Here is a 21,228-nt window from a genome sequence, read left to right as displayed (position 1 = left end):
CCCGCCTACCCCTTGCAGAAGCCCACCTGCCCCAGGGCTGATCCCCTTGAGCTGTGCCCAGACCCCCTCTGTGGGGCACGCATTGCCCCACCCAGCCCTCTGGGGAAAATGTTGCCAGCTGTGTATCCCAGGTGCTTTTTTCCACACCAGCTGTGAGATCTCCTTTGCTGCCTTTACAATGATTGTAAAATTACATTTCCTACGCCCTTCTGTTCTCCAAAAGCGCAACACCCGCACCCCACCCCGACCTCCCCCCCACCCCGAGCTCTACGGTATGAAAACAAGCTAAGCCACCGAGGTGGGCAGAAAAGCAAACCATGGGGTCTCTTTAGGGCTGACTCAGCGCCACGAAGCACCAGGCTGTGCTTATCCACGTATAATACAGCACGCAGGGGAGTTGGCCAAAACACAGTGAATGTGGATTCCAGCCTTGCCTCTGGTATCTCATAAGATTGCTGCTTAAATATAATTGCAAAGAAATTGAGGTTATCTTTGGGAGTGAGGGAGAGGGGGAAGGAAGAGCGAGCTTGGACTGTTCTGTTACTGAATTGCAATCACTGAGCCCTTGTGACACAGAAGCCGTAGGTCAAATCCAAGACCTTCCTGCAGACCGGAGGGAATTGTTCTCCCAGGAATATGAGGCTGGCCTCTTATCTCGTAATAATACCCCTGAAGTCTCCTGCGCTGAGAATTAGCAAGGATGATGACATGGAGGGCGACAAGGGGACCGCTGCCTGTTGTCCTTCTGTATCCATTTCCATCTCTGTCTGTTTTCCATCTCTGGCCTCCGAAAGCTCTATCGTACTTTTCCAACAGCAAGAAAAATCGGGAAGCTTCGATTTACTTATATTTATCTTTATGCCTTATTTTTGGAATTTTCTAAAATTAAAAATCCGATGTCCAGACCCTGGTTATTTAAAAACAGGCAAGTTAACTTCCGCTACATAAAATTTCCCTGGAGGCCCCAAGATTCCTAAAACTAAGCCATCTGAGGAAGCTGGGAGGTAGGGAAGGAAAGGCAGAGAAATAGTCATTGAGAAGACACTGCTCTTACTTTCTCTCCTTGGTTTCCCTTCCAGAATCTTCTCAGGCCCATGATCAGAGGACCTCGCACCATCACCCACCCCAGGGCCACCTCCCACAGCTGTGCTGGCCCAGGGGCCAAGGGGAGGCCCAATCTGAATTTGGCAGCACTCAGAGTGACGCTGGAGGAACCCTAGTTCCCACGGTGGGTAAGGAAAAGGCCTCCTCAGCAACTGAAATGACTTGGTGTCATTCTTTTGAGGCTCACTGCAAAAAGTCTCCCAAGCTTCCCATTAAAACAGAATGTCATAGGCACAATTCCATGGAGAGCCTCTCCCTGAAATCAGTAGATCCAACGATTTGGGGAGTTCACAGATTTTTTGAAAAAAAAAAATGGAGAAATACATACACATTTGTTAGCTCTTTATTGTGCCAAGAAAGGATATTTTTAAAACAACTACTTTCTACTAGCACTTTTTAAGAAAAGCGCTTCAACTCAGGCACATATATGGATGCACAAAAAGAGAAACCCTCCAGAGTAAGGAACAGCCTGTTAGTTGACAATGAACCTCAAGCTTTCTGAAAAGCCAACCACTGTTCCAGAAGCCCGGGTTTGGGGTATCAGTCCCCTCCCTCAGCTGTGTGTGGGGACCCGGGCTACATCTCCATCATCACTCAGCAAAGATCAGTGGGTTTGAGGGCCCCGATGTTCTTCTGGGAACTTCTCCAGGAAATGTACGTAAGAACGAATCACTCCTCCGAAAGCCATCTCCTCCCTGGAGAAAGAGCAGAAAAATGAAAGACTGGTGACCAAAAGGTCATGGCCATTACTTACCCATTATTTACCACCCCTTCAGGGTGGGTTTCCCAGGTCAGTTTCAGTCTGCCGCTTTAATTTCAGGAGTGATGGTGGCCTGGCCCAAAGGGTGGCCCGCACTGCAGTACAGCCTGCTCGCGGGTCAGCCGCGCAAGGAAGGCTGCCTGCTTGCATCTTACCATAAAGCCTAAGTCACTCCAAATGCCCCGCAAAGACCCAGCAAGGCATCTCTAGGCCCCACCGAATCTGCTAATGGATACCCATCGGATTGCAGCGTAGTTAGCTCTGCGTAGCCCTGCAGAGTGGAGAATCGGATGCCTTCGTTCCGATGAAGATGCTAATGCCCCAGCTTTGCACAAGGTGGGAGGGCCCTATTGTCATTCCAAAGCAATTTGTAAGGGATTGGCAGCCTTTGAAAGGGGGACGCACCCCTGACCAGGGTTGGATAATCCCGGCCTCTTAGTCACAGTTGACTTTTCTTCGCAAATGCACGTTTCATCGAGCATTGAGCATCGGCACTGTCCAATTTATACTCTAATGGGAGGAAGGACAGGGCCTCTTGGGAGCTTGGCGTGCATGGCAAGAATCAATTTCCCTCCTTCCTGCAAAGGTTCTCCCACCTGAATGTGTGCCTCAGAGGAGGCAAGAGGAAACTGATCACCAAGAAATAACACATGCAGATGAAGCTCATTCTGAAAAGGGGACAAGTTGGTGAACAGGCCATTAGAAAAAGAGAAAAGACAGAAATACAAATGGTCAACAGATCTAAAATATTGAACACCACTGGTAACTTTTTAAAAATGTGAATTGAAACAGTGAGATTCAGTGAATGATACAGTGAGTGCATTTTTAGTGCATCCAATTGGCAAAATAATGTTACGATAGATCTTGTTTCCTACCCCGACTACCAGGACCCCATCGGAGGAATAGAAAGAGTTGCCATTTTTCTGGAAGTCAGGTCTTCTCTACATAGCAAACCTCAGAAACCCACATATCCTCCATTACTTCACCTGCACAAATGTATGCTAGGAAATGATGAAGAATGCAAAGGTGTCTTTATGTAAGGGTGGTCTCTAAATATCCCAACAGCAGGAGCTGATTAAATTGTTCCGGAACCTGGACTGGATCGCCCAATGGAAGAACCAAGTGGCACTCAGAGATCTTGGAGGATCAGAGGTTTATTTAACACCAGTGGGCTCAGAGGAGAGTGGTCTCCAAAGGTCTGAGCCCCAAGCACAAACAAAGGGGGCAACTGATACACTTCTACTTCCACATACTGGGCACTTTTGGCGTGTGCGCGAAGCGGGGCAGGGAGAAGGACCCGAAAGAGCTCCGGGGCAAGGACTGGGACTCTTCCGCTGGCTCGGTCGGCCATCTTAGGACACAGATTTTCCTTATCATTCCCCCCTTTGATGCCCCTTTAAATACCTAGTTTAGGGGCACCTGAGTGGCTCAGTTGGTTAAGCGACTGCCTTCGGCTCAGGTCATGATCCTGGAGTCCCGGGATAGAGTCCCGCGTCGGGATCCCTGCTTAGCGGGGAGTCTGCTTCTCCCTCTGACCCTCCTCCCTCTCATGCTGTCTCTCATTCTCTCTGTCTCTCAAATAAATAAATAAAATCTTTAAATAAATAAATAAATAAATAAATAAATAAATAAATAAATAAATAAATAACCTAGTTTAGAGGGCATCATTCTATTTGACTCTGAGGGTTGACTGCAAGGCTTGGGGCAGACACTGACTTAATCATAAACTTAACAGCACACCAGGTAGCAGAAGACCAGGACTGACTGGGGCCAGGAAAACCATGGTGAAATGCGCTCAGGAGTAGACAGCAGAGGGCCAGTAAAAGTGGGATCTATGACCTTAGGTAGAAGCCTCTGGGGGAAAGTCCAGTCAGGAGAGGCAACAGTGTAGAGTCCGACTCCTAAGATGAGGGAAATCACGCCAATGAGAGCCAGGGACCACAGTGAGCAAGTGTCCATCAGTCGGTGGGGTCTCATCGAAGGTGAAGCCGGAGTGGGTTCATGGAGTCTGGCTGGACTCTCCACTGGTGCGGCTCCTCGTCCAAATGATGAGCTTTCTTCTTTCTTCCAATCTTTGATGCAAACTGAGTCCCCTGTCTGGGAGGAGTGTACCTGAGACCCTAAGGAGATTGGGGCCCTCTCAAAGGTGTATTTCTGTAATTTATTTAGGGTGGCCCCCGGGCCTGAAGCTGCTCCTTTATCCCTTTATCTTGAACCTAATGCAAGTTTCCTGGAAGGCTTCCCAAGCACGGGGGAGGCTGGCCATATATTAATTTGAATGGGGAGAAACCTGATGTCCCAGGCGTGCAGCGAGCACGCGGGAGAGCTGGGGGTAACAGATCCGGCCACGGGAGGTTAGTCCCCTGACAAAACTTTGCTAAGGTTCCCTTGAGGGTGCGATTCATTCGCTCTACTCTCCCTGAACTTTGGGGCTGGTAAGCAGTGTGGAGTCTCCAGGTGATCTTGAGAGATTTGGTCAAGACTTGTACAATGTCTGCCACAAATGCGGGTCCGTTGTCACTATGGATTGTTAATGGCAGGCTGAGCCGGGGCACGATCTCCTGCAAGAGGACTTTAGCTACTTCCCAGCTTTGCTCCGTCCTGATCCGGAAGGCTTCGACCCACCCAGAGTCTGTGCATACTATTACTAGGAGATACTTGAAACGCCTGCTTGGCTGCACATCTGTGAAGTCTACCTCTAGATATTTGAAGGGGGCTGCTCCCATCCTCTGGACACCTGGCAGGGGCCATGGTGCAGACTGAGCATTATTTTTAGTACGTTATGCACCATTCACTCGTTGCTTGGCACGGTGCTGGCAGCTGACTGACGTGGTAGTGCTTCTGGAGAAGGGCCTGTAGTTTTCCCCAGATGAGTGAGTCGGTGGTGTTCCTTGACTAGATGCCCTCCAGTTGCTGTTGGAACAAAGATGCGCCCGTCTGGCATCATCCACCATCCCTTTTCAGTCAGGGTGGCCCCCTCAGCCAGGGCCCATTCCTTTTCCTTTTTAGTGTAACTGGGCGGAGGGACTTCTTCTGGGGGTGTGAGGGCCATGGTGAGGGAAGGGGCTCTGTCCATGTCCTCACTGGCTGTGGTCTTGGCTGCCTCATCTGCCAGACAATTTCCCTGCAGTACGGGGTCATCTCCTTTCTGGCGTCCCTTACAGTGCAGGATTGCTACTTCCTTTGGAAGCCAGACGGCTTCGAGGTGTCTCAGTATCTCCTCCTTGTTCTTGGTAGCTTTTCCTGCAGCAGTTAGGAGGCCCCTTTCCTTGTTGATGGCTCCGTGTATATGTACAGTAGCGAAGGCAGACCGAGAGTCAGTACAGACCTTGACTCGCTTGCCTTCCCCAAGGGTGAGGGCTCCGACTAAGGCATATGATTCAGCCCGTTGAGCTGACCATCCAGCTGGTAATGCCTTAGCTTCTAGGACCTCAGTGGCTGTGGTTACTGCATAACCCGCTTTCCAGGCACCCTCTTATAGGTCTCGCAGATCTGGACGACTCGCGTAGACTTCATCAGTCATCTCAGAGCAGTCATGGTCTGGTTCCCCCTCTTCCGTGGGGAGAAAGGTTGCTGGATTTAATGTCCTTACTGTTTTGAGGGTGACCCATGGGTTTTCGCAGAGGAGCCCTTGGTATTGTGCTAGCCGAGAGTTGGAAAGGAAGCGGTGTCCCTGTGCGGTTAAGTTCTTGCCCCAGGGTAAGTTTGTCCACCTCCTTGATGAGTAGGACTGTGGCTGCCAGTGCCCTGAGGAACGGTAGCCATCCTGCTGCCACGCAGTCCAGCGTCTTTGACAGGTAAGCAACTGGCCGTTGCCAGGGCCCAACAGTCTGGGTGAGTACCCCAAGTGCTATTTTTTCCTTTTCATGCACAAAGAGATTGAAGGGTTTTTCTACATCTGGTAGGCCCAGGGCTGGAGCCGGCCCCAGGGTGGTCTTTATCTCTGCGAAAGCGGCTTCTGCTTCCTCATTCCAGGCAGGGGTTTCTCGATCTGGTCCCCCTAAGAGATCATAAAGGGGTCTTGCTATTGCTGAGAACCCAGGGATCCAGATGAGGCAGAATCCTGAAGCTCCCAGGAATTCTCATAGGCCCCTTTTTGTCTGGGGCTGTGGCAGGGAGATGATGATCATTTTCCTCTCTGGCCCTAGTTCTCTTTTCCCTTGGGTGAGGAGAAAACCAAGGCATCGGACCTGTAGTTGGCAGATTTGTGCCTTCTTCCATGAGGCTCAGCATCCCGAGTCTGACAGGAGCTGTAGGAGGGCCTTGGTGCCTTTTGTGCCATCTTCTCATGTGTCAGTGGTGAGGAGGAGGTCATCCACATTTTTTTTCTTCTGAGCCACTTAGGTGCCCCCGGGGGTTGCTTTTTAAACACACAGCTTCTGGGATATTCCTTCCATCCCACCCATTTTGATTCAGTGGGTTTGCATACGCCGGATAGTATTACACCCAGTGCTCATCACAACACGTGCCCTCCGTAATACCCATCACCTGGCTACCCCATCCCCCAAATAGTTGCCTTTTTAACAAGGTCCTCCCAGGTGACTCTTATAAAGGAGGTTTGGAAACAATGCCTAAGCCTTGCTGTTCAGAGTGCGGCCAGTGGACCAGCAGGATCTGTATTGCCTGGGGTATCTTGTTTAAATTGCCAATGTCAGCCCTACCCCAGACAGACAACTGGAATTTGCCTTTGAACAGTGTAGTTGGCCCAGGAGAGGGATGGGGCAATCAGGCAGGTAAAGGAATTCATGTCGGACCTTGTGGCCCCCGAGTTCACACTGGTGAGCCTGGCAAAAGGGCTGTTGTATCGCCCATGTCCCAGTGGCCCCAAAGATGGTCACAGGCCTTTTGCTGAAAGGGGCCACTGGGGAGGTGACAACAGAATGCTCGGCCCCAGTATCAACCATAAAAGTCACTGGTTGGCCCCCCACCTTCATTCTGACCGTGGGCTCATGGGGGCCAAGAAGGAAAGAGCCCAGCCCCCTCAGTCTGAGTCCATTCCTGCAAGGCCTATGAGGTCCTCCTCTCAGGGTTCTTCTTTGTAGTGGCTGGGCTTTTGGACCTTTCACCAGTTGGGACATTCATTTTTCCAATGCCCTTTCTCTTTACAGTAGGCACATCGAGCCCTTGCCAAGGGGGTTCTGGGCTTCCCCCCTTTCAGTGGTTGGGGTCTCCCCATCTTTGTGTTGTCCTTTTCTTTCAGGGCGGTGGTGAGGAGGCTTTCTTTTTCATCTTTTTGTCGGCTTCCCGTTCAGCTGCGACCTCCCTGTTCATGTAGACCTTATTGGCAATCTCTATTAGTTGGATGATGCTCATCCTGGCAAAACCCTCTAGTTTCTGAAGTTTTTTTCTGATGTCTGGGGCAGCCTGAGCCACAAAGGAGGTGTTTACCATCTGTTCACTTTCCCGTGCCTCGGGGTCAGATGGAGTGTATATCCTATAGGCTTCACATAGTCCTTCACAGTAGTCCCCGGGGGACTCCCCTGGTTGTTGAGTGACCGAGGATATCTTAGTCATGTTCATGGGTTTCTTAGCTCCTGCCTGGATTCCCCGGAGGAGGGCCTCTTGGTACTGGTGGATGTGGGCCTGTCCCTCGGTTGTGGTGAAGTCCCATGCTGGGCGCTCTTCGGGTGCGGCCGTGTTAACCCAGGCAGCAGGGTTGATGACTCCCGCTGGTGCATGCTCTTCCAGGTACTGCTGTGCACCTTTCATTATTCTCCTCCTTTCCTCTGTGTTAAACAGGGTGTGGAGTAACTGTTGGCAGTCTTCCCAGGTTGGCCGATGAGTCTGGAAGAGGGATTCTATGAGGTCTACCATGGCCTGTGGTTTCTCAGAGTAGGATGGGGTGTTATGTTTCCAGTTGAGGAGGTCGGTGGTGGAGAAGGGCTGATAATACATCATGGAATGGCCGGGTTGGACCGTCCCATCTTCAGCACGGCTCTCGGGTTCCTGCATCTCTCGTACCAGCATTTGGAGGGCACTTGCACCCAGCCTGGGGCACAGCCTGGCTGCTGGTCCTGGAGAAAGTGGATCCTTTGGGCCCGGGGATGCCGGTGGATCCTCTGAGCCTGGGGGTGCTGGTGAAACTGATGGCGAAGGAGTGTCTGGAGCTGAAGAGCCAGGTGTAGACGGTCTTGGGGGTACGTACAGTGGGGACAGGTTCAGTTCATTCTCAGGATCTCTGGCTAGGATTTGTGGAGACTGGGGCTTTTGCTGATTTTCTTTAAGTCGTTTGGATGAGGCGATTAAGACCCTGGCCTCTCCCTGCCTATTGCAAGCGAATCACACCTGGGGGGAAGGGTCTGAGCAATTCCTAGCCAGGAGTCAATGTATGGAAACTGGTCAGGGTGTCCTCGTTCTCCTGTTACGACTCGCCATACTCGATGAATCACTGGGACATCCAATGTCCCTTCTGAAGGCCATCCGACATCAAAGGTGGGCCATTCCAATTCACATAGCATTCTCAACTTGCCGGGGTTCATCCTGACTCCATAGTCTCCCAAAAACCCCTTCCTGAAATTTTTGATCATGGTCTCTAGAACCGCAGGTTTACCCTGCCCTGACCCCACGGTGATGTCCCCATGTGCGGTGGCGCAGAGACAGACAAAGTGGGAGGGGGGGTGCCTCCTGAGATGAGGAGACGAATCAGATGGCTTAGCCGTAACAGTCTCAGCGTTGTGACTTACGATCGGAAACTAGTCCAATGCCACCATAGACCATATGCCGTTCACCACAGAATCACAGACGGGCCCTCTCAGACTCAGTAGGCTTCTGGGGACCTTAAGGGTGCCCACCCGTGGAGTCACAGAATCAGTCTGCTTGAGCAAGCCAGGTCGGACTGCACATTCACTCACACATTCACACTCCAGAAGTTATTACATTCCCTCCCTGAGAATCCCTACCTGGGAGACCTCTAAGAGGTCTCTGGGAGGTGATCAGGCTCCCCTTCCACCCCAATGGGGGTGGGCCTGTCTGGGTCCTGGGGCCCCAGGCCTTACCGGAATCCGACATCGGGATTAGGTCCTCACCTGCCAAGTCTCCTCGAGTCCAACAGGAACAGCGGAGTGGAGCCAGCCCGAGGCGACCAGGGTGGGAGACTGCCGAAAATTAGGCAGGGTGTGCCTTCTCTGTTATGATCCTTCATTCCATCACCATCCTGCCATTTCCCCAAACCGGTGGCAACAATGGGCCAGCGCGGTTGGGTTTCCCAGTCAGGGAACCAAATGTTATGGAACCTGGACTGGATGGCCTGATGGAAGAACCAAGCGGCCCTCAGAGATCTTGGAGGATAGGAGGTTTATTTAATGCTGGCGGGCTCAGAGGAGAGTGGACTCCAAAGGTCTGAGCCCTGAGCACAAAGGGGGCAATTGATACACTTCTACTTCCACATACTGGGCACTTTTGGTGCGTGCACGAAGCGGGGCAGGGAGAAGGACCCGGATTGGTGCGTGCGGGAAGCAGAGCAGGGAGAAGAACCCGGAAGAGCCCCAGGGCAAGGATGGCTCGGTTGGCCATCTTAGGACACAGATTTTCCTTATCAAAATCAGTTATGGTATACCTAAGTGATGGAAGGGGAAGCTTACAGGATATGGTAGTTGTGTATTTGTTGAAATGGAAAGCTGTTCAAAATATACTGTTAAGTTGTAAGCATTTCTATAGTATAGTAAGCATAGGAGCACCTGGGTGGCTCAGTCAGTTGAGCATCCGACTCTTGCTTTGGGCTCAGGTCATGATCTCAGGGTTGTGAGATCCAGCCCCATGTCGGGCTCTGCACTCAGTGTGGAGTCTACTTGTCCCTCTCCTTCGGCTCCTCCCCCCACTTGCGCTCTCTCCCTCTCCCTCAAATAAATAAATAGTCTTAAAAAAAAGAATAGCAAGTGTACATTTTTTTGGTTAATTCATCATTTCAATCAATAAATATTACTAAGCAAGAAGAATGCATCAAAGAGCAAAATAGATAGCTCCCCACTCTTATAAAGATTGCATTTACTGCAGTGATGGGGACTGGGGATTGGATAACAATAAATAAATAAGTTGGTGAGACAATTATCATAGTGTGAGAACTGCTATGCAAGGAATTAAAGTAGGGGGCATAATAAGAGATGTTTCTGAATTTTAAACTGAGATATGAATAAGAGAAGGAGAAAGGAGTAAGAGCGGTCCAGGCATAGAAAACAGCTCATGCAAAGGTCCTGAGGCAGGACCGAGCTTTAGATGACATGTTTAGATCTAGCCGGACCATGTAGATGAATCCAAGTGAAGGAGGGGCAGAGTGGTAGGTGAGGCCAGAGAGCAGGTAGGGGCTGAATCTTGTGGGGTTTGGTAAACTAGGCTAAGGAGCTGGGATTTTATTCTATGTGCTTAGGGAAGAATTGCAGGTCTCAAACAGGAGGTATGATCTCATCAATGTTAGTAAACTTCACACTGACCCCTGTGTGCAAGAATGGATTTAAGGGCACAAGAATGAAGGCAGGGAGACCAGTCACAGGGGCTGCTGAAATTGCTCACACCAGGCTTAAGGGTGGCTTGGACCAGGGTAACAGGTGGCAATGGAGAGAAATGGACACAGTCAGGATTTATTTTGGAGTTAGTACCAACAGTATTTGCTAGTGGATGGATGACTCGGAGGACTTCCCCTTGTCCCTCCTATTCCCCTCAGATGTTTCCAGCCCCACTTCTCTGCCAAGGTTCATCCGTACCTCCTGCCTTTGGGTTCTGTGGGATGACTGGCACCATAAGCGAAATCTCCCTTTCCTCAAACTACCTCAAGCTGTTTTTCATTCCTTGCAAGGGAGGCCATCGAGCACCTGCCATGTTACGATCCTCCCAACAGCCCTGTAAGAAGAGCACAGCCGTTGAAACAAGCAAAGCTCAGAGAGATGAGGTGGCCTGCCCAGTTCTGAGTGGCAGAGAGAGGATTCACACCCAGGACTTCGGGGTCCAGAGCCCGCACATCCTCCTCTCCACCATGTTGGATTACTGAGATGTACCCAGCTGCTAGTTGACCACCAAATACGTCTAGTTAAACACCAAAATCTCAGTTCCCTTGTTCCACAGAAGAAGAACAATGGCCACCAAACCATACTAATTCCCCAGCCTCCCTTGCAGCTAAGTGTGGACATCAGACTTTCTCCAGTGGAGTCTTAGAAGAAATGATGATGCAAGGAGAAGAGCATGGCTCCTCCACGCTCTTTCCCCTTTCTGCAGGCTGCAAGCCAGACTTGGCAGTACGCCAGCTTCAATGATGCAGATCGCAATAAGGCTTTGGGGGGATTGTGGAACAATGACTCGGAAGGAGCCTGAATCCCTGAATGACCACATGGCGCTGAGTCTGCCACCAGCTTGGAAAGCCCACCTGGCCTGGGTATGTGAGAGAGAAAGAATATAAACTGTAATCTTTAAGTCATACTATTGTCAGGTCTCTTTGTACAGCGGTTCAGCCTTACGTTAACTGATACATCACCTGACACGAGCCATATATTTTAAATACCAGTGGCCTCTGTTGTTAAACACTAATTGAGCCCCTCAAACAGTACGTCCAGACAATGTGTAGATCCTTGAGTTTCCCCACTCCTGTCCATAGCTGAACTTGTCTAGTCTGTGGACTAGAGTCAATGCCTCATGCTCTCCTAGGAGTACCTTCAAAACCCAGTTTAGGGGCGCCTGCATAGCTCAGTCGGTTGGATGTCTGACTCTTGATTTTGGCTCAGGCCGTGATCTCAGGGTTGTGAGATCAAGCCCCACATTGGGCTCCAGGCTCAGTGGGGAGTCTGCTTGAGATTCTCTCCCTCTGTCTTCCTCTCACTCCTGTTTGTGCATACTCTCTTCTCTCTCTAAAATAAATAAATCTTTTAAAAAAATAAAAATAAAAATAAAAAATAGAATGCAGTTTAAGTTGGAAACCAAAATCAGCAAGACCTCCATCTCCATGCATGAGAAATTTTTTTACATACCATTATTTATAAAAATATTTGAAGTATTACATTCTTTCTTAAAAAAAATGCTTAACAATTGATAAAGCAAAATTTAAAAATCATGCAATCTAAAAAAATAAAAAACATATAAAAAAATAAAAATCATGCAATCTAATGTTAAATCTGCTGGGAAAAGATCAATTTATTATTATTATTATTATTATTGAATTGGGTTTGTTCCAGAGAGGCCAGCTTCTGGGGAACACGGGATCTGGCTTCCATATGTTAATAAATCATTTTACTTTTCAAAAATGTGGTGGGTTAGTCAGGGAGCAAGCCAAAAACCCTAGTTGATCATGATGAGAATTTATTTATATCAGCCTGTGAGCTTCTTCCCAGAGGGTCCAAATTTAGAGACCAACGTTAAGATCCACAGAAATAGGTGTGACTAAGTTACTTCCTAGTAAGTTCCACTAAATACTGAAATGAACCCAGTATCTCCCTGCACTTCTCTGTGGCTCACAAGCCTCACAAAGCCCTCCAGAGCCCACTAGGAAACCAATCTGCTGGTAGAGCTTGCTCTGTGGACACTGGATGCATTTGGCTGGAGGTGACAATTTGGCTGCAGAACATGGGGTACACGTTTGTTCCTCAGAGTGGCAAGTGTAGGTGTTTCTGGCAAAAGCCCATCAGGAAAAGTGGGGAAAGGACAGTAAGGAAAAGGGGGGACCCCATGCTTAGTAGTGGGAAATGCACCGGTTTGGGATTCAGATGGATGTGGATTCCAATCCTGGCTCTACTATGGGCTCTTCAACTCACATAGTAACTTCTTTGAACCTCAGCTCCCTATAAAAGCACCCACCTCATTGAGTGTTATGAGGACTGAGGAAGCATCTATAGCACATAGAGAATGTTCTGGCAGGCTTGGCACTGAGTCAGTGACTGCAAAACAAAACCCAAGTCGATCCTGCCTCGAGATAAAGAAGTCAGCAAGCCTGTCCTCTTTGCCAAGTCTCCAGGAAGGAATGCGGCATGCCCGCTGGCCTCAAGGTTTCTAAATTGTCAAGGACAGGCTTCTGTGGGTGCTGTTGTGGGGCGGGTGGATATGCTCGCTGACCACATCCCCGCTCTTCTCCTGCAACCGCGGCTGCCCAAACCTTCCAGCTGTTCTCATGGCTAAACCAGCCAGCAAAGCACAGTCAAGGCCTCATGGAAAAGTCTGTGTCCCAGTCGCCTTCTTCTGTTGTCCAAATTCATGAATAACAGTGAAGGACTGCCTTATTGGCTTTCTATTTCTGAGGCTGATAATTCACTTTTTTAACAAAGAAAAAAAGGGCAAAACCAAAAATGAAACAAACAAAAAAAATCCTTCATTTGCCTTGATTATGGTCCTTACCGTTAGAAAGCAAACGACTGGCCTATAGGAAAGAAGGCTATAAAAAGCAACAGTGAATTCATTAGGCCTTCTTTTTTTATGACGGGCACAGGCCCTGGGTTTTTAGCTTCAACACATATCCATAATATCAAATATGGAAAACCAAGTAATGTTCTCAGTATAGTTTTGAGGCTCCCTCGCATGCTGAGACCATGACGGTTGGTCTGATGGCCATGCACCCCTACTCCTTCCAAGCTTCTCCTCATGACTTCCCAGTCTCTGTAATGAGCACTTACTCCCTCTGATACTTTGATACCCCTCCATCTTCCAGTGAAGCATCTGGGTCTTCCATCAGCCCCTACTTCCCTGTATACTCAGCATCTTGAGTCATGCTCTCGATAACATCGTACCAAGATTATAAGGGTCTTTTGCTGGTCTCCCACCTCCTATTTCTCCAAACCATCTTCCATTGACCTACCAAAAGTGCAGCTTTATCTGCAACATTCCTCTGCTCAATAACCTTCGATGGCTCCCTATTGCTCATTCTGCAACCAAGGTTCTCCACGATATGACCCTCAACTCCCTTCTCTATCACATCTCTCCCCAGTACCCACATTCCAACTAGATTTAATCACTCCTTATTCAACTTACCCACCTTTTGCCATCTCCATGGCCTTTTTCATGTGATTCCTCCACCTGGAATACTCACCCTCCTTCCCATTCACCCACACACTAAACTCAAATCCATCTATCAGAGACCATCTCAAGGGAGACCTCTTCCATAAAGACTTTCCCAATCCTTCCAACAAGCAATACACCTAACTTCTAAATCCCACTGGACCTTGCATTTGTACTTACTTTCCTTCTGTCTCTTGTTTCCCTCTACCTTGCAGCGTCAACTCCTAAGTGTCCATGAGGGCTTCTGAGCACGGTCTGGTTGGAAGGGAAGGTGGGGAGACGGGCCTTCAAGCCGCACTTGCAGAAGCACTGGTTTTACTAAAATGAGATGGGCAGGGAGATCAGACGGAGCTGCTCAGGCAGACAACCCCCGCACACACCCTGCAGCCATGGAGACCTTCTTGCCCTTCTTGTCTTTCTCCCACTGGACTGCAAGTGTCTGAAGGGTAGAGGCTGTGCTCCTTAAGTAAACTCCTGCCGCAGGGTCGAGCACAACACCAGCTGTGGAGAGCTTCTTGACACCAAGCGCGCTGGATTTATAAGAGCAGACAGTGCCTCTGGGAGGCGTCCAGCCTGCGCAGCTTCTTCCAGTCTGTGCAAAACAAACAAGTCTCCGGCACCCATTCCCTCCTGGCATCTCACCGAGGCCAAGTGTGGGACAGTCAGTCCCTCCCCCATGAGAGCTTCTGACCTGCTTCTCCTTTAAGCTGCCCTTTTACTTTTGAACCCATGTTTACTCAGGAACCCATAACGGGGTGACCACCCCATCCAAAGGGACAGCCCCCAATGCCAGTCCTGAGTGAAGAGTCCTGTCAATTCGCTTCACGTTATTTTTCCAGCTGGGAAGACTTCCTCCATCAGTTTCACCAGGAATCCACCTTCTGAGGGTGCCCGCTCGGCCCGCAGGTGCCACCCCTCATTCGAAGCAGCCAAGACAGCAAATTGCCCCACACCTTGGTTGCACCTGCTTTCCCTGCGCTGGGCGCGGGGCCTCCTTCCACCCGGCTCGAGCCCAGCAGCCCCACTGACGCTGCACCCTTCTCTGCAGGCGAAAGCTCTCCCCATAAAGTCAGGGCTTCCAGAAGGGGCATGGAGGGGGATCCAGCCACTGCACATATCCCTGAGCCAAAACAGAGAGAGAGAGAGAAGGAAACAGTGGCCAAGACAGGGTGGGAGCCCCAGCTCCCCCATTTTCCTATACAAATGCGAGACCAGATTTTAACCTCTCCCTTGGCAACTCTGCACGTGAGACAAGAGAGAAACTAATACGGACATGACTCTTGCACTGCATTAGACAGTCACTTCCCCCACCCCTTGTTTCTTCATGGCCTTACTTTTTTTTTTTAACACTTGAACCCAGGTTAGCCTATTTCCTGTTCCTATTTTTAAGGAATTCAGGGCCTCTGCAGTAAAGAGAGACAAGCATTCCCTGGAGCTTTCTATTAGGAATGTTTTTAGATTGTTGGTTGAAAGCATGTACGTTTGTTAATTTGCACCCTAAACATACCCCACGGCCTCATTTAACTCTGAGCACTCATGTGTGTATTGCAACTACCTATGCATGGTTCCAACTTAATCAAGTACTTAATGAGCAGCATTAATATTCGTTGTCTTCTCCATGGGAGCCTATGCTCATCAAGTAACTGTTGGCTGTCTCCACAGCCTGTGGTTGAGCTAAGAATTGTCTGTCCTTTCTCGAGACAGTGAGCTGTTGGTCCCCCAAGATGGGAAAACCCTGCTGGGTGCTTTCCAAAGGCTTCATTTTCAAACAAGATGTTTCCACTTAACAGATCTTTTGCCGACGCCAAGCGATTTGGAAGAGCAGTAAGAGATCCACCATCTGGGTGATAGTCATTCAGAGATCCTTGTAGCGGGCCTATTATGTGCCAGACACTGGGGATCCAATGAGGACCTGCCCTCATGGTGCTTATAGTCTGGTGGGAGAGACCTACACTTAGGGAAAGGTCAGCCTAAGGAATATATAACTGCGAAGTGAGATTAGGGCTTGTCAGGAAAAGCATGGGGTGCTGGGAAAGCCATTCTCTAAAGAAGAGATATTGGAGTTGAACTGAAATATGAATGTGGGGAGAGATTAGTTATTCATCGACTATTAGGTCTGGACACACACACACACACACACACAGTATAACTCCTCTATTTATACCTAAAGAAACTGAGGCCCAGCAGAGCAAAATGTCTTGCCCAAGGTCAGAGCTAATTATAGAAACCGGCCATTCCAATATCTAATCCCTTCCTGCTAAATCACATGGATTTTATTTACATCCCCACCATAGATCATCTCAATACATTTGGCCAATAAAACACAGAATATTGAGTTAAAACCACACCCCTCAAGACCACAAGCATAAATAACGATCGTGTTTTAATGTGGATGATACCTTTTCATTTGCAAAGCCAAATTCTCATCATATCAAAATCCAAGACAGTTTGTTTTCAGTAAGAACGGGAAGGTCATAACCCTGTCTAAAGAGCACTGGCAAATCTCTCTAACCGTGCAATGCTAATTTGGGCGTGAGCTGTGTGTTTAGGCTGACTTCATGCCCCAGCTGGGGTTTCAGATTTGCACATGGCGATTGGGGGGCTCTTTGCTGTTGCACAGCAAGGGTCTCCCCCTGGACTCTGGAAGCCTCCGGGGACTCACCGCTGTCCTCGCCAGTGTATGTCTGTGCTCCGTGGTCAAACATTCTTTTGAAAAGCCCGTGAGAATCCACTCGCAGTCTGTGCGCTCGCATGTAAAAGCAAGGACTGGAAAGAACCGCAGAGGATCACACTCTGACCCGAGGTTACCTCTGGGGAGCTGCTGCAATGGGGAGGGGATGTGACACGGTCTTCTTTTTATTCTAGATACGCCTGAGTTGTGTAGAATTGTACACAAGAACGTATTCGTGTATTACGCATTTAATACATGCGTATCAATTTTTTTAAAGAAAAATCTTAAACAACACTAACAACTCAATAGAACAAAGGTGCGTCTCCGCAGAGAGCAGAAGCGTTCCTTCTGGATGTTGACTGTCTATTCCAGAAACCTCAAGAGTAACTCCCCCGTTGACCAGCACAGAACTGAAGGTGGAAAACGTGCCCTCCCCTGCATCCCAGCGGGAAATTTGGAAAAGTTGGAGGCGCCTCGAGGGTCGCCGCACTTGCGGCCCGCGCCCCCCTTACGGGTGCCTTTCGGCAAGTCCTGACTTGACCGCGTGCGCACCCAGCGCCCCCCAACCCCCCAATCAACCGGTGCGGGTGCCGGAGGGTGCGGCCGCGGCGGGGCGGGGCCATCCGAGCCCGCTCCCCCACCTCCTCTCGCGTCCCCTCCCCGCCAGCCCCGCCCGCGCTCGCCCCCCGCCCGCGCCCGGGGCGCCTGGCCCGCCCCCTCCCCTAGCGCGCAAACGAACCTTGCGACGCGCTCCGCGGCGGCGGGCGGGGGCCGGGCGAGGGAGGGGGCTGGCCCGAGCAGCCCGACTTCGCAGTTGTCTCCCGAGCGCGGGCTGCGCCGCCCGAGCCGCTGGGCTGGGGAAGCACTAGCCGTGGGCTCCCGGGCCGGCTCCTCCAGGCGCTCGCGGGCATGCAGCCCGGGAGCAGGCGGCGTGCCCCGGGCCGCTGCTGAGCCGGCCGGGGCGGCGGGGACCAGCGCCTGCCGAGCCCCTCCCACCTTGCCCCGGGGCCGACGAGCGGCGCCCCTGCATCCCCTCTCCGCCCGCAGCCCCGCCAGCGCCACCCCCCGCGGGCCGCAGGGGCTCATGCAGCCGCCAAGGTAAGCGCGGGCCGGGAGCGGGGCGGACCCGGCTCTGACATCCCCGAGACGCCACCCGCACTTGCGGGGGCCACGGCACTGCTCTGGTCCTCCCCATCCCCGCGTCTCATCTTGCTCGGGTCTTGCCCGGATTTGGAGCTTTGCTGCGCCTCGATCGCTTTAGCTCTTGGCAGCAGTGAAGTTTTTGTGGTTTAGTATTTGCTCTTTTTTTCCTAAAATGCTCTCCCCGGGCAGCCGGCAGCGCGCGTGCTTGGACAGACCCGGCGAGCGTCTCTTCCACTGTGTGCGGGCTGGGAGCTCCCTTTCTCCCTCGCGGGCAGCCGCACCGGGCAGCCCGCGCAGCCTGGGACGCAGCCGGAAAGAGGGCTGTCCCGCCGTGACCCCCCATGGGCGCGACTCACCCGGGTCCCCTCCGTCTGCTCCAAGCCTGGCTGCCTAGGCCAGCTGCAGAGCCGCGGGACAAGCGCCTGCCCCCGGGGCGTCGGTGCTGCCCGGTGCGGGCTCGGGTCCGAGCGGTGCTTTGAACTGGAAGCACCAGCGCGCAGGAAGGTGCGGGACTTGGGTTCACTGCCAAGGGGCCGGACTCCCGAGTGGCCCCGGCGCTCCTAAGTGGACGGGTGGGCCCGGCGGGCGGGGCACAGAGACGATTCCGCGCCCGGCTGGATGCGTGGCTCATGCCAGGGAACTAGCTGAAGCAGGGGTACAGGTGTATTTAGGGGGGAGGGCCGACGGGGGGTAAGGGACGCTCGGTTGCAATTCTTGATTGCATCCTGTTAATGTAATTGCATTAGATTTGCTCGGAGGCAGAATCAATTCCCCCAGATTGCGATTTTTAGTGGGAGGCTGCGAGTTGCTATTATGTGGTGTGGTTTCGGAAGGCGTTGGATTGTATTTATTTTATAAATCGGGCGTCTCGCGGACGGAGCAGGGGAAATCGCGCCATCTAGCGGAGATGGCAAGCTGCGCGTTCCTTTTAGGCAACGAAGTTGGGTGTTCTCGAAGGAGACTCCAGCGCCAGGTAGAGAGAGGCGGGATGAGCCCTCCTGGGAAGAGTAGTTATGCGTGTATCTATAGTCGGGCCGACACCCCCAGTTCAGCACGCCAAGCTCAAGGGACAGAATTACAGGTTGTACTGCAGGACAGGCTGTCACCTCGAGGAGATCCGTCACCTCCGATCCGGCTTTAGGGTCCACCAGCCAAAACATACAATGTTACCTGCCAGTAAGTGGATACCCGTCATTCGAACATCTATTGCGGGAGGGGAGAAAAACAGAGACTGCTGTCTTCTCCAATGCATCATAGAGAGGGGATTTTTCAGGCAGATCTTGAGCCATGACCCCTAGGAAAGAGATTGGCCGGGAAGGAGAGCTGAAGGACAAGTGGGAAAGGGCCTCCTGCCGATCTGCGCAGGGACGGGAGAGTATACCAAAATGGTATTTTTTTAAACACAACAAAGAGTTTCCTGATGTTCCACAACCACAGCAGGTAACAGGCAAGCTCCCTTTATAAGGGGTATGATCTCCAGTGAACGATGGGGCTGACTTTGCTGGGTGACAAGCCCGGCGGACAAAGGCTCTGGGTGGGGCACCCACACTTCCAGGCGGGCTCCACATTCTCTGTGGCTGGTTTTTGCTGCCACCTTCCAGGCCGGATGATATTAGCAATGAGCTGAGTTCTCCCTATTCTAAAGGATACCTTGGTTCCTTGGAGAGCAGCATGGTGGTGCCCTTAATGGTGAAGACCCTTGCCACCTTGAAATCCTCTTTCCTGTGGTGCTGGGGAGGGAGGTCCCTGATCCCTTTTCACAATAGCTCTGCTCCTACCTTTTCCCTCCCAGGTGACAGACCGGTACTTACATTCCAAATAGACATGTGGAATGGGGGGCGCAGGGGCGTATCTGCCTCCCCCATGCTGTCTCTTCCTTTGCAGGTGTTTATTTAATAATCAGATTTGTGACCAAAAGGGTCTTGCAGTAACCTGGCCTCTTATTCAAGGAGGGCTTCTCTGACCTTTGCTAAGAAACCCCTTACAAGGCATGACCACTGGTCCCCCAGTGTGCATAGTAACACAGAACAGAGCTGGGAGAAGCTCCTATTTTATAGGACCCTGGACTTGGCCCTTCAGCCTCCCCACGTGGGGCCAAATACAGGAATTCTTAGATGAGGAGATGCAAAATAAAACGAATAGGTACTGAGCATCCCTGACGTTGGGACAGGAAGTCTTTCAAGCCACCGCTTCCCTGATACTCACCAGAAAAGGTGCTGGCATTTCCATTTCTCTAAAGAAACTGAGGTCCAGACTTAACATAAATTTACCCTGAAGAAGGGAGGCTCCAGGCTCTCCCACCTGTCTGGTATCCAGACCCATTCAAAGGACAGACTCCTGTTTTTCTTATTTTGACCGAATGATAGTTCAATGTCAGCCTCCCTTCTTTTCACAGAACAGAGCTATGAAGGAGCAATGAACAGAGCAGTGGAAAAACTAGGACTGCCTTACCCAAGTGTGCATGCATCCAAGGTCAGGCAGAAGTCAGTTTCCTTGGCGACAAATAAACATTTTTTGAAAGGATGCCCAGTTTCTTAACCAGGTGTGACCCTATGAATAGAAAACGCAGCATCGTATTAGAGTCTAGGGGTCAGGAGGCAAGAATGCCTGCTGATGGGTGAAACTTTTTCTAATTCTAAGGGCGGTAAGAAGACATTTTGAAACTTGGGCAGAAATTTTGTAACAAAGTAAATGCAAATATCTTTTATAGCCTCACTTAAAAAATTTCAAGTCACTGCTACTTGATGAATATAAAAATGCCCTCTGTACTTACTTGACTTATAAAATTATTGTATCCAGATTCCTACGGTGAAGAATTAAAGTGTGGCAAACACTGTTTATGCAGGAAGAAATAACAAAGCGGCCGGTTGAGTTTACTTCTGGTTTTTCAGTTGTTTGTTTAAAGCAACACTACAAGATGAGGAACTTTCTGGAATCAAGATACTAGATTTGCCAGAGTCTGAAAAATCTGGCAAAAACTTGAAAACAAATATTCTGTCAGCTATCTGGTAAATTAAGGCCAGTTCCTATAGATTCTGCGGCCTCCACAAGGCAGAGCAGAGATCAGCAGATATTAGTAAAAATGCCCTAAAACTTATTGATTTGTATCTGTGAGGCATTGTTTAGTGGTTACCATCCTTCGTGGCTGTTACTTATGTTTTCTTTTTCCATCTTTGGGGACTCTCCTACTCAAGGTCTTTGCAGCAGCTTGCCTGGCTGATAGCAACAATTTGTCCTGTTTCCTGATAATGCTTAGCTCTTCTGACCTTGTGAACTGAGATATTCTGGCCAAGTCCTCAATAAGAGCCTCAGTATCATCCCTTTATTCTTCATACACTGTTCTTCTGAAGATGGACACAAACATTTTTCATCCTCTTTAGGAGCTCTGAGGACTTTTCTCTTGATAGATGACTTTTTGAAACGAGCTTAGGTGGAAACACACAAACACACCAAAACTCACCATTATGGCATCCTAAACATTCGTGTTATAAGCCTTGGCGGCCACAGTGCCCACACTCAACTTCAGAGTTCAGTGTCCTGTTAGTCTTGTATATATTTCATTCATCTGTGCCATGGTGTGTCTCTT

At 50.4% G+C, this 21,228-nt stretch overlaps 2 protein-coding genes across 16 annotated transcripts in view; one reads left to right on the top strand and one right to left on the bottom strand.

The window, feature by feature from the left end:
- Window positions 1-1,431: 1,431 nt before the first annotated feature.
- LOC129046503 (uncharacterized) lies at window positions 1,432-17,585 on the bottom strand. Of its 13 annotated transcripts, XM_054513332.1 has the most exons (9): window positions 17,239-17,585; window positions 16,491-16,594; window positions 14,782-14,948; window positions 14,234-14,420; window positions 14,009-14,146; window positions 10,561-10,696; window positions 8,890-8,958; window positions 2,461-2,532; window positions 1,432-1,799 (listed from the first exon to the last, which is right to left on the bottom strand). In XM_054513332.1, the coding sequence occupies exons 1-5, from the start codon at window positions 17,583-17,585 to the stop codon at window positions 14,046-14,048; spliced, it is 906 nt and encodes a 301-aa protein (XP_054369307.1). In that variant the 3' UTR covers window positions 1,432-1,799; window positions 2,461-2,532; window positions 8,890-8,958; window positions 10,561-10,696; window positions 14,009-14,045. The 13 variants fall into 13 exon arrangements, 10 of the variants coding, with proteins under 10 accessions (XP_054369307.1, XP_054369306.1, XP_054369311.1 ...); XM_054513331.1 differs by lacking the exon at window positions 2,461-2,532; XM_054513336.1 differs by lacking the exon at window positions 10,561-10,696.
- Window positions 17,467-21,228, top strand: part of RGMA (repulsive guidance molecule BMP co-receptor a) — a 44,415-nt gene continuing 40,653 nt past the window's right edge. For all 3 annotated transcript variants that reach the window (XM_045899477.3, XM_064569945.1, XM_064569946.1), the window contains exon 1: window positions 17,467-17,597. In XM_045899477.3, coding sequence (XP_045755433.1) covers window positions 17,584-17,597 — 14 coding nt within the window. In that variant the 5' untranslated portion in view covers window positions 17,467-17,583. The remainder of the gene's footprint in view (window positions 17,598-21,228) is intronic.

This window comes from Mirounga angustirostris, unplaced genomic scaffold (assembly GCF_029215605.1).
Source record: "Mirounga angustirostris isolate CCGP_5_RB_7025 unplaced genomic scaffold, mMirAng1.0.hap1 SCAF_9, whole genome shotgun sequence".
NCBI lineage: Eukaryota > Metazoa > Chordata > Mammalia > Carnivora > Phocidae > Mirounga > Mirounga angustirostris.
This window is presented reverse-complemented; position numbering and strand designations above follow the sequence as displayed.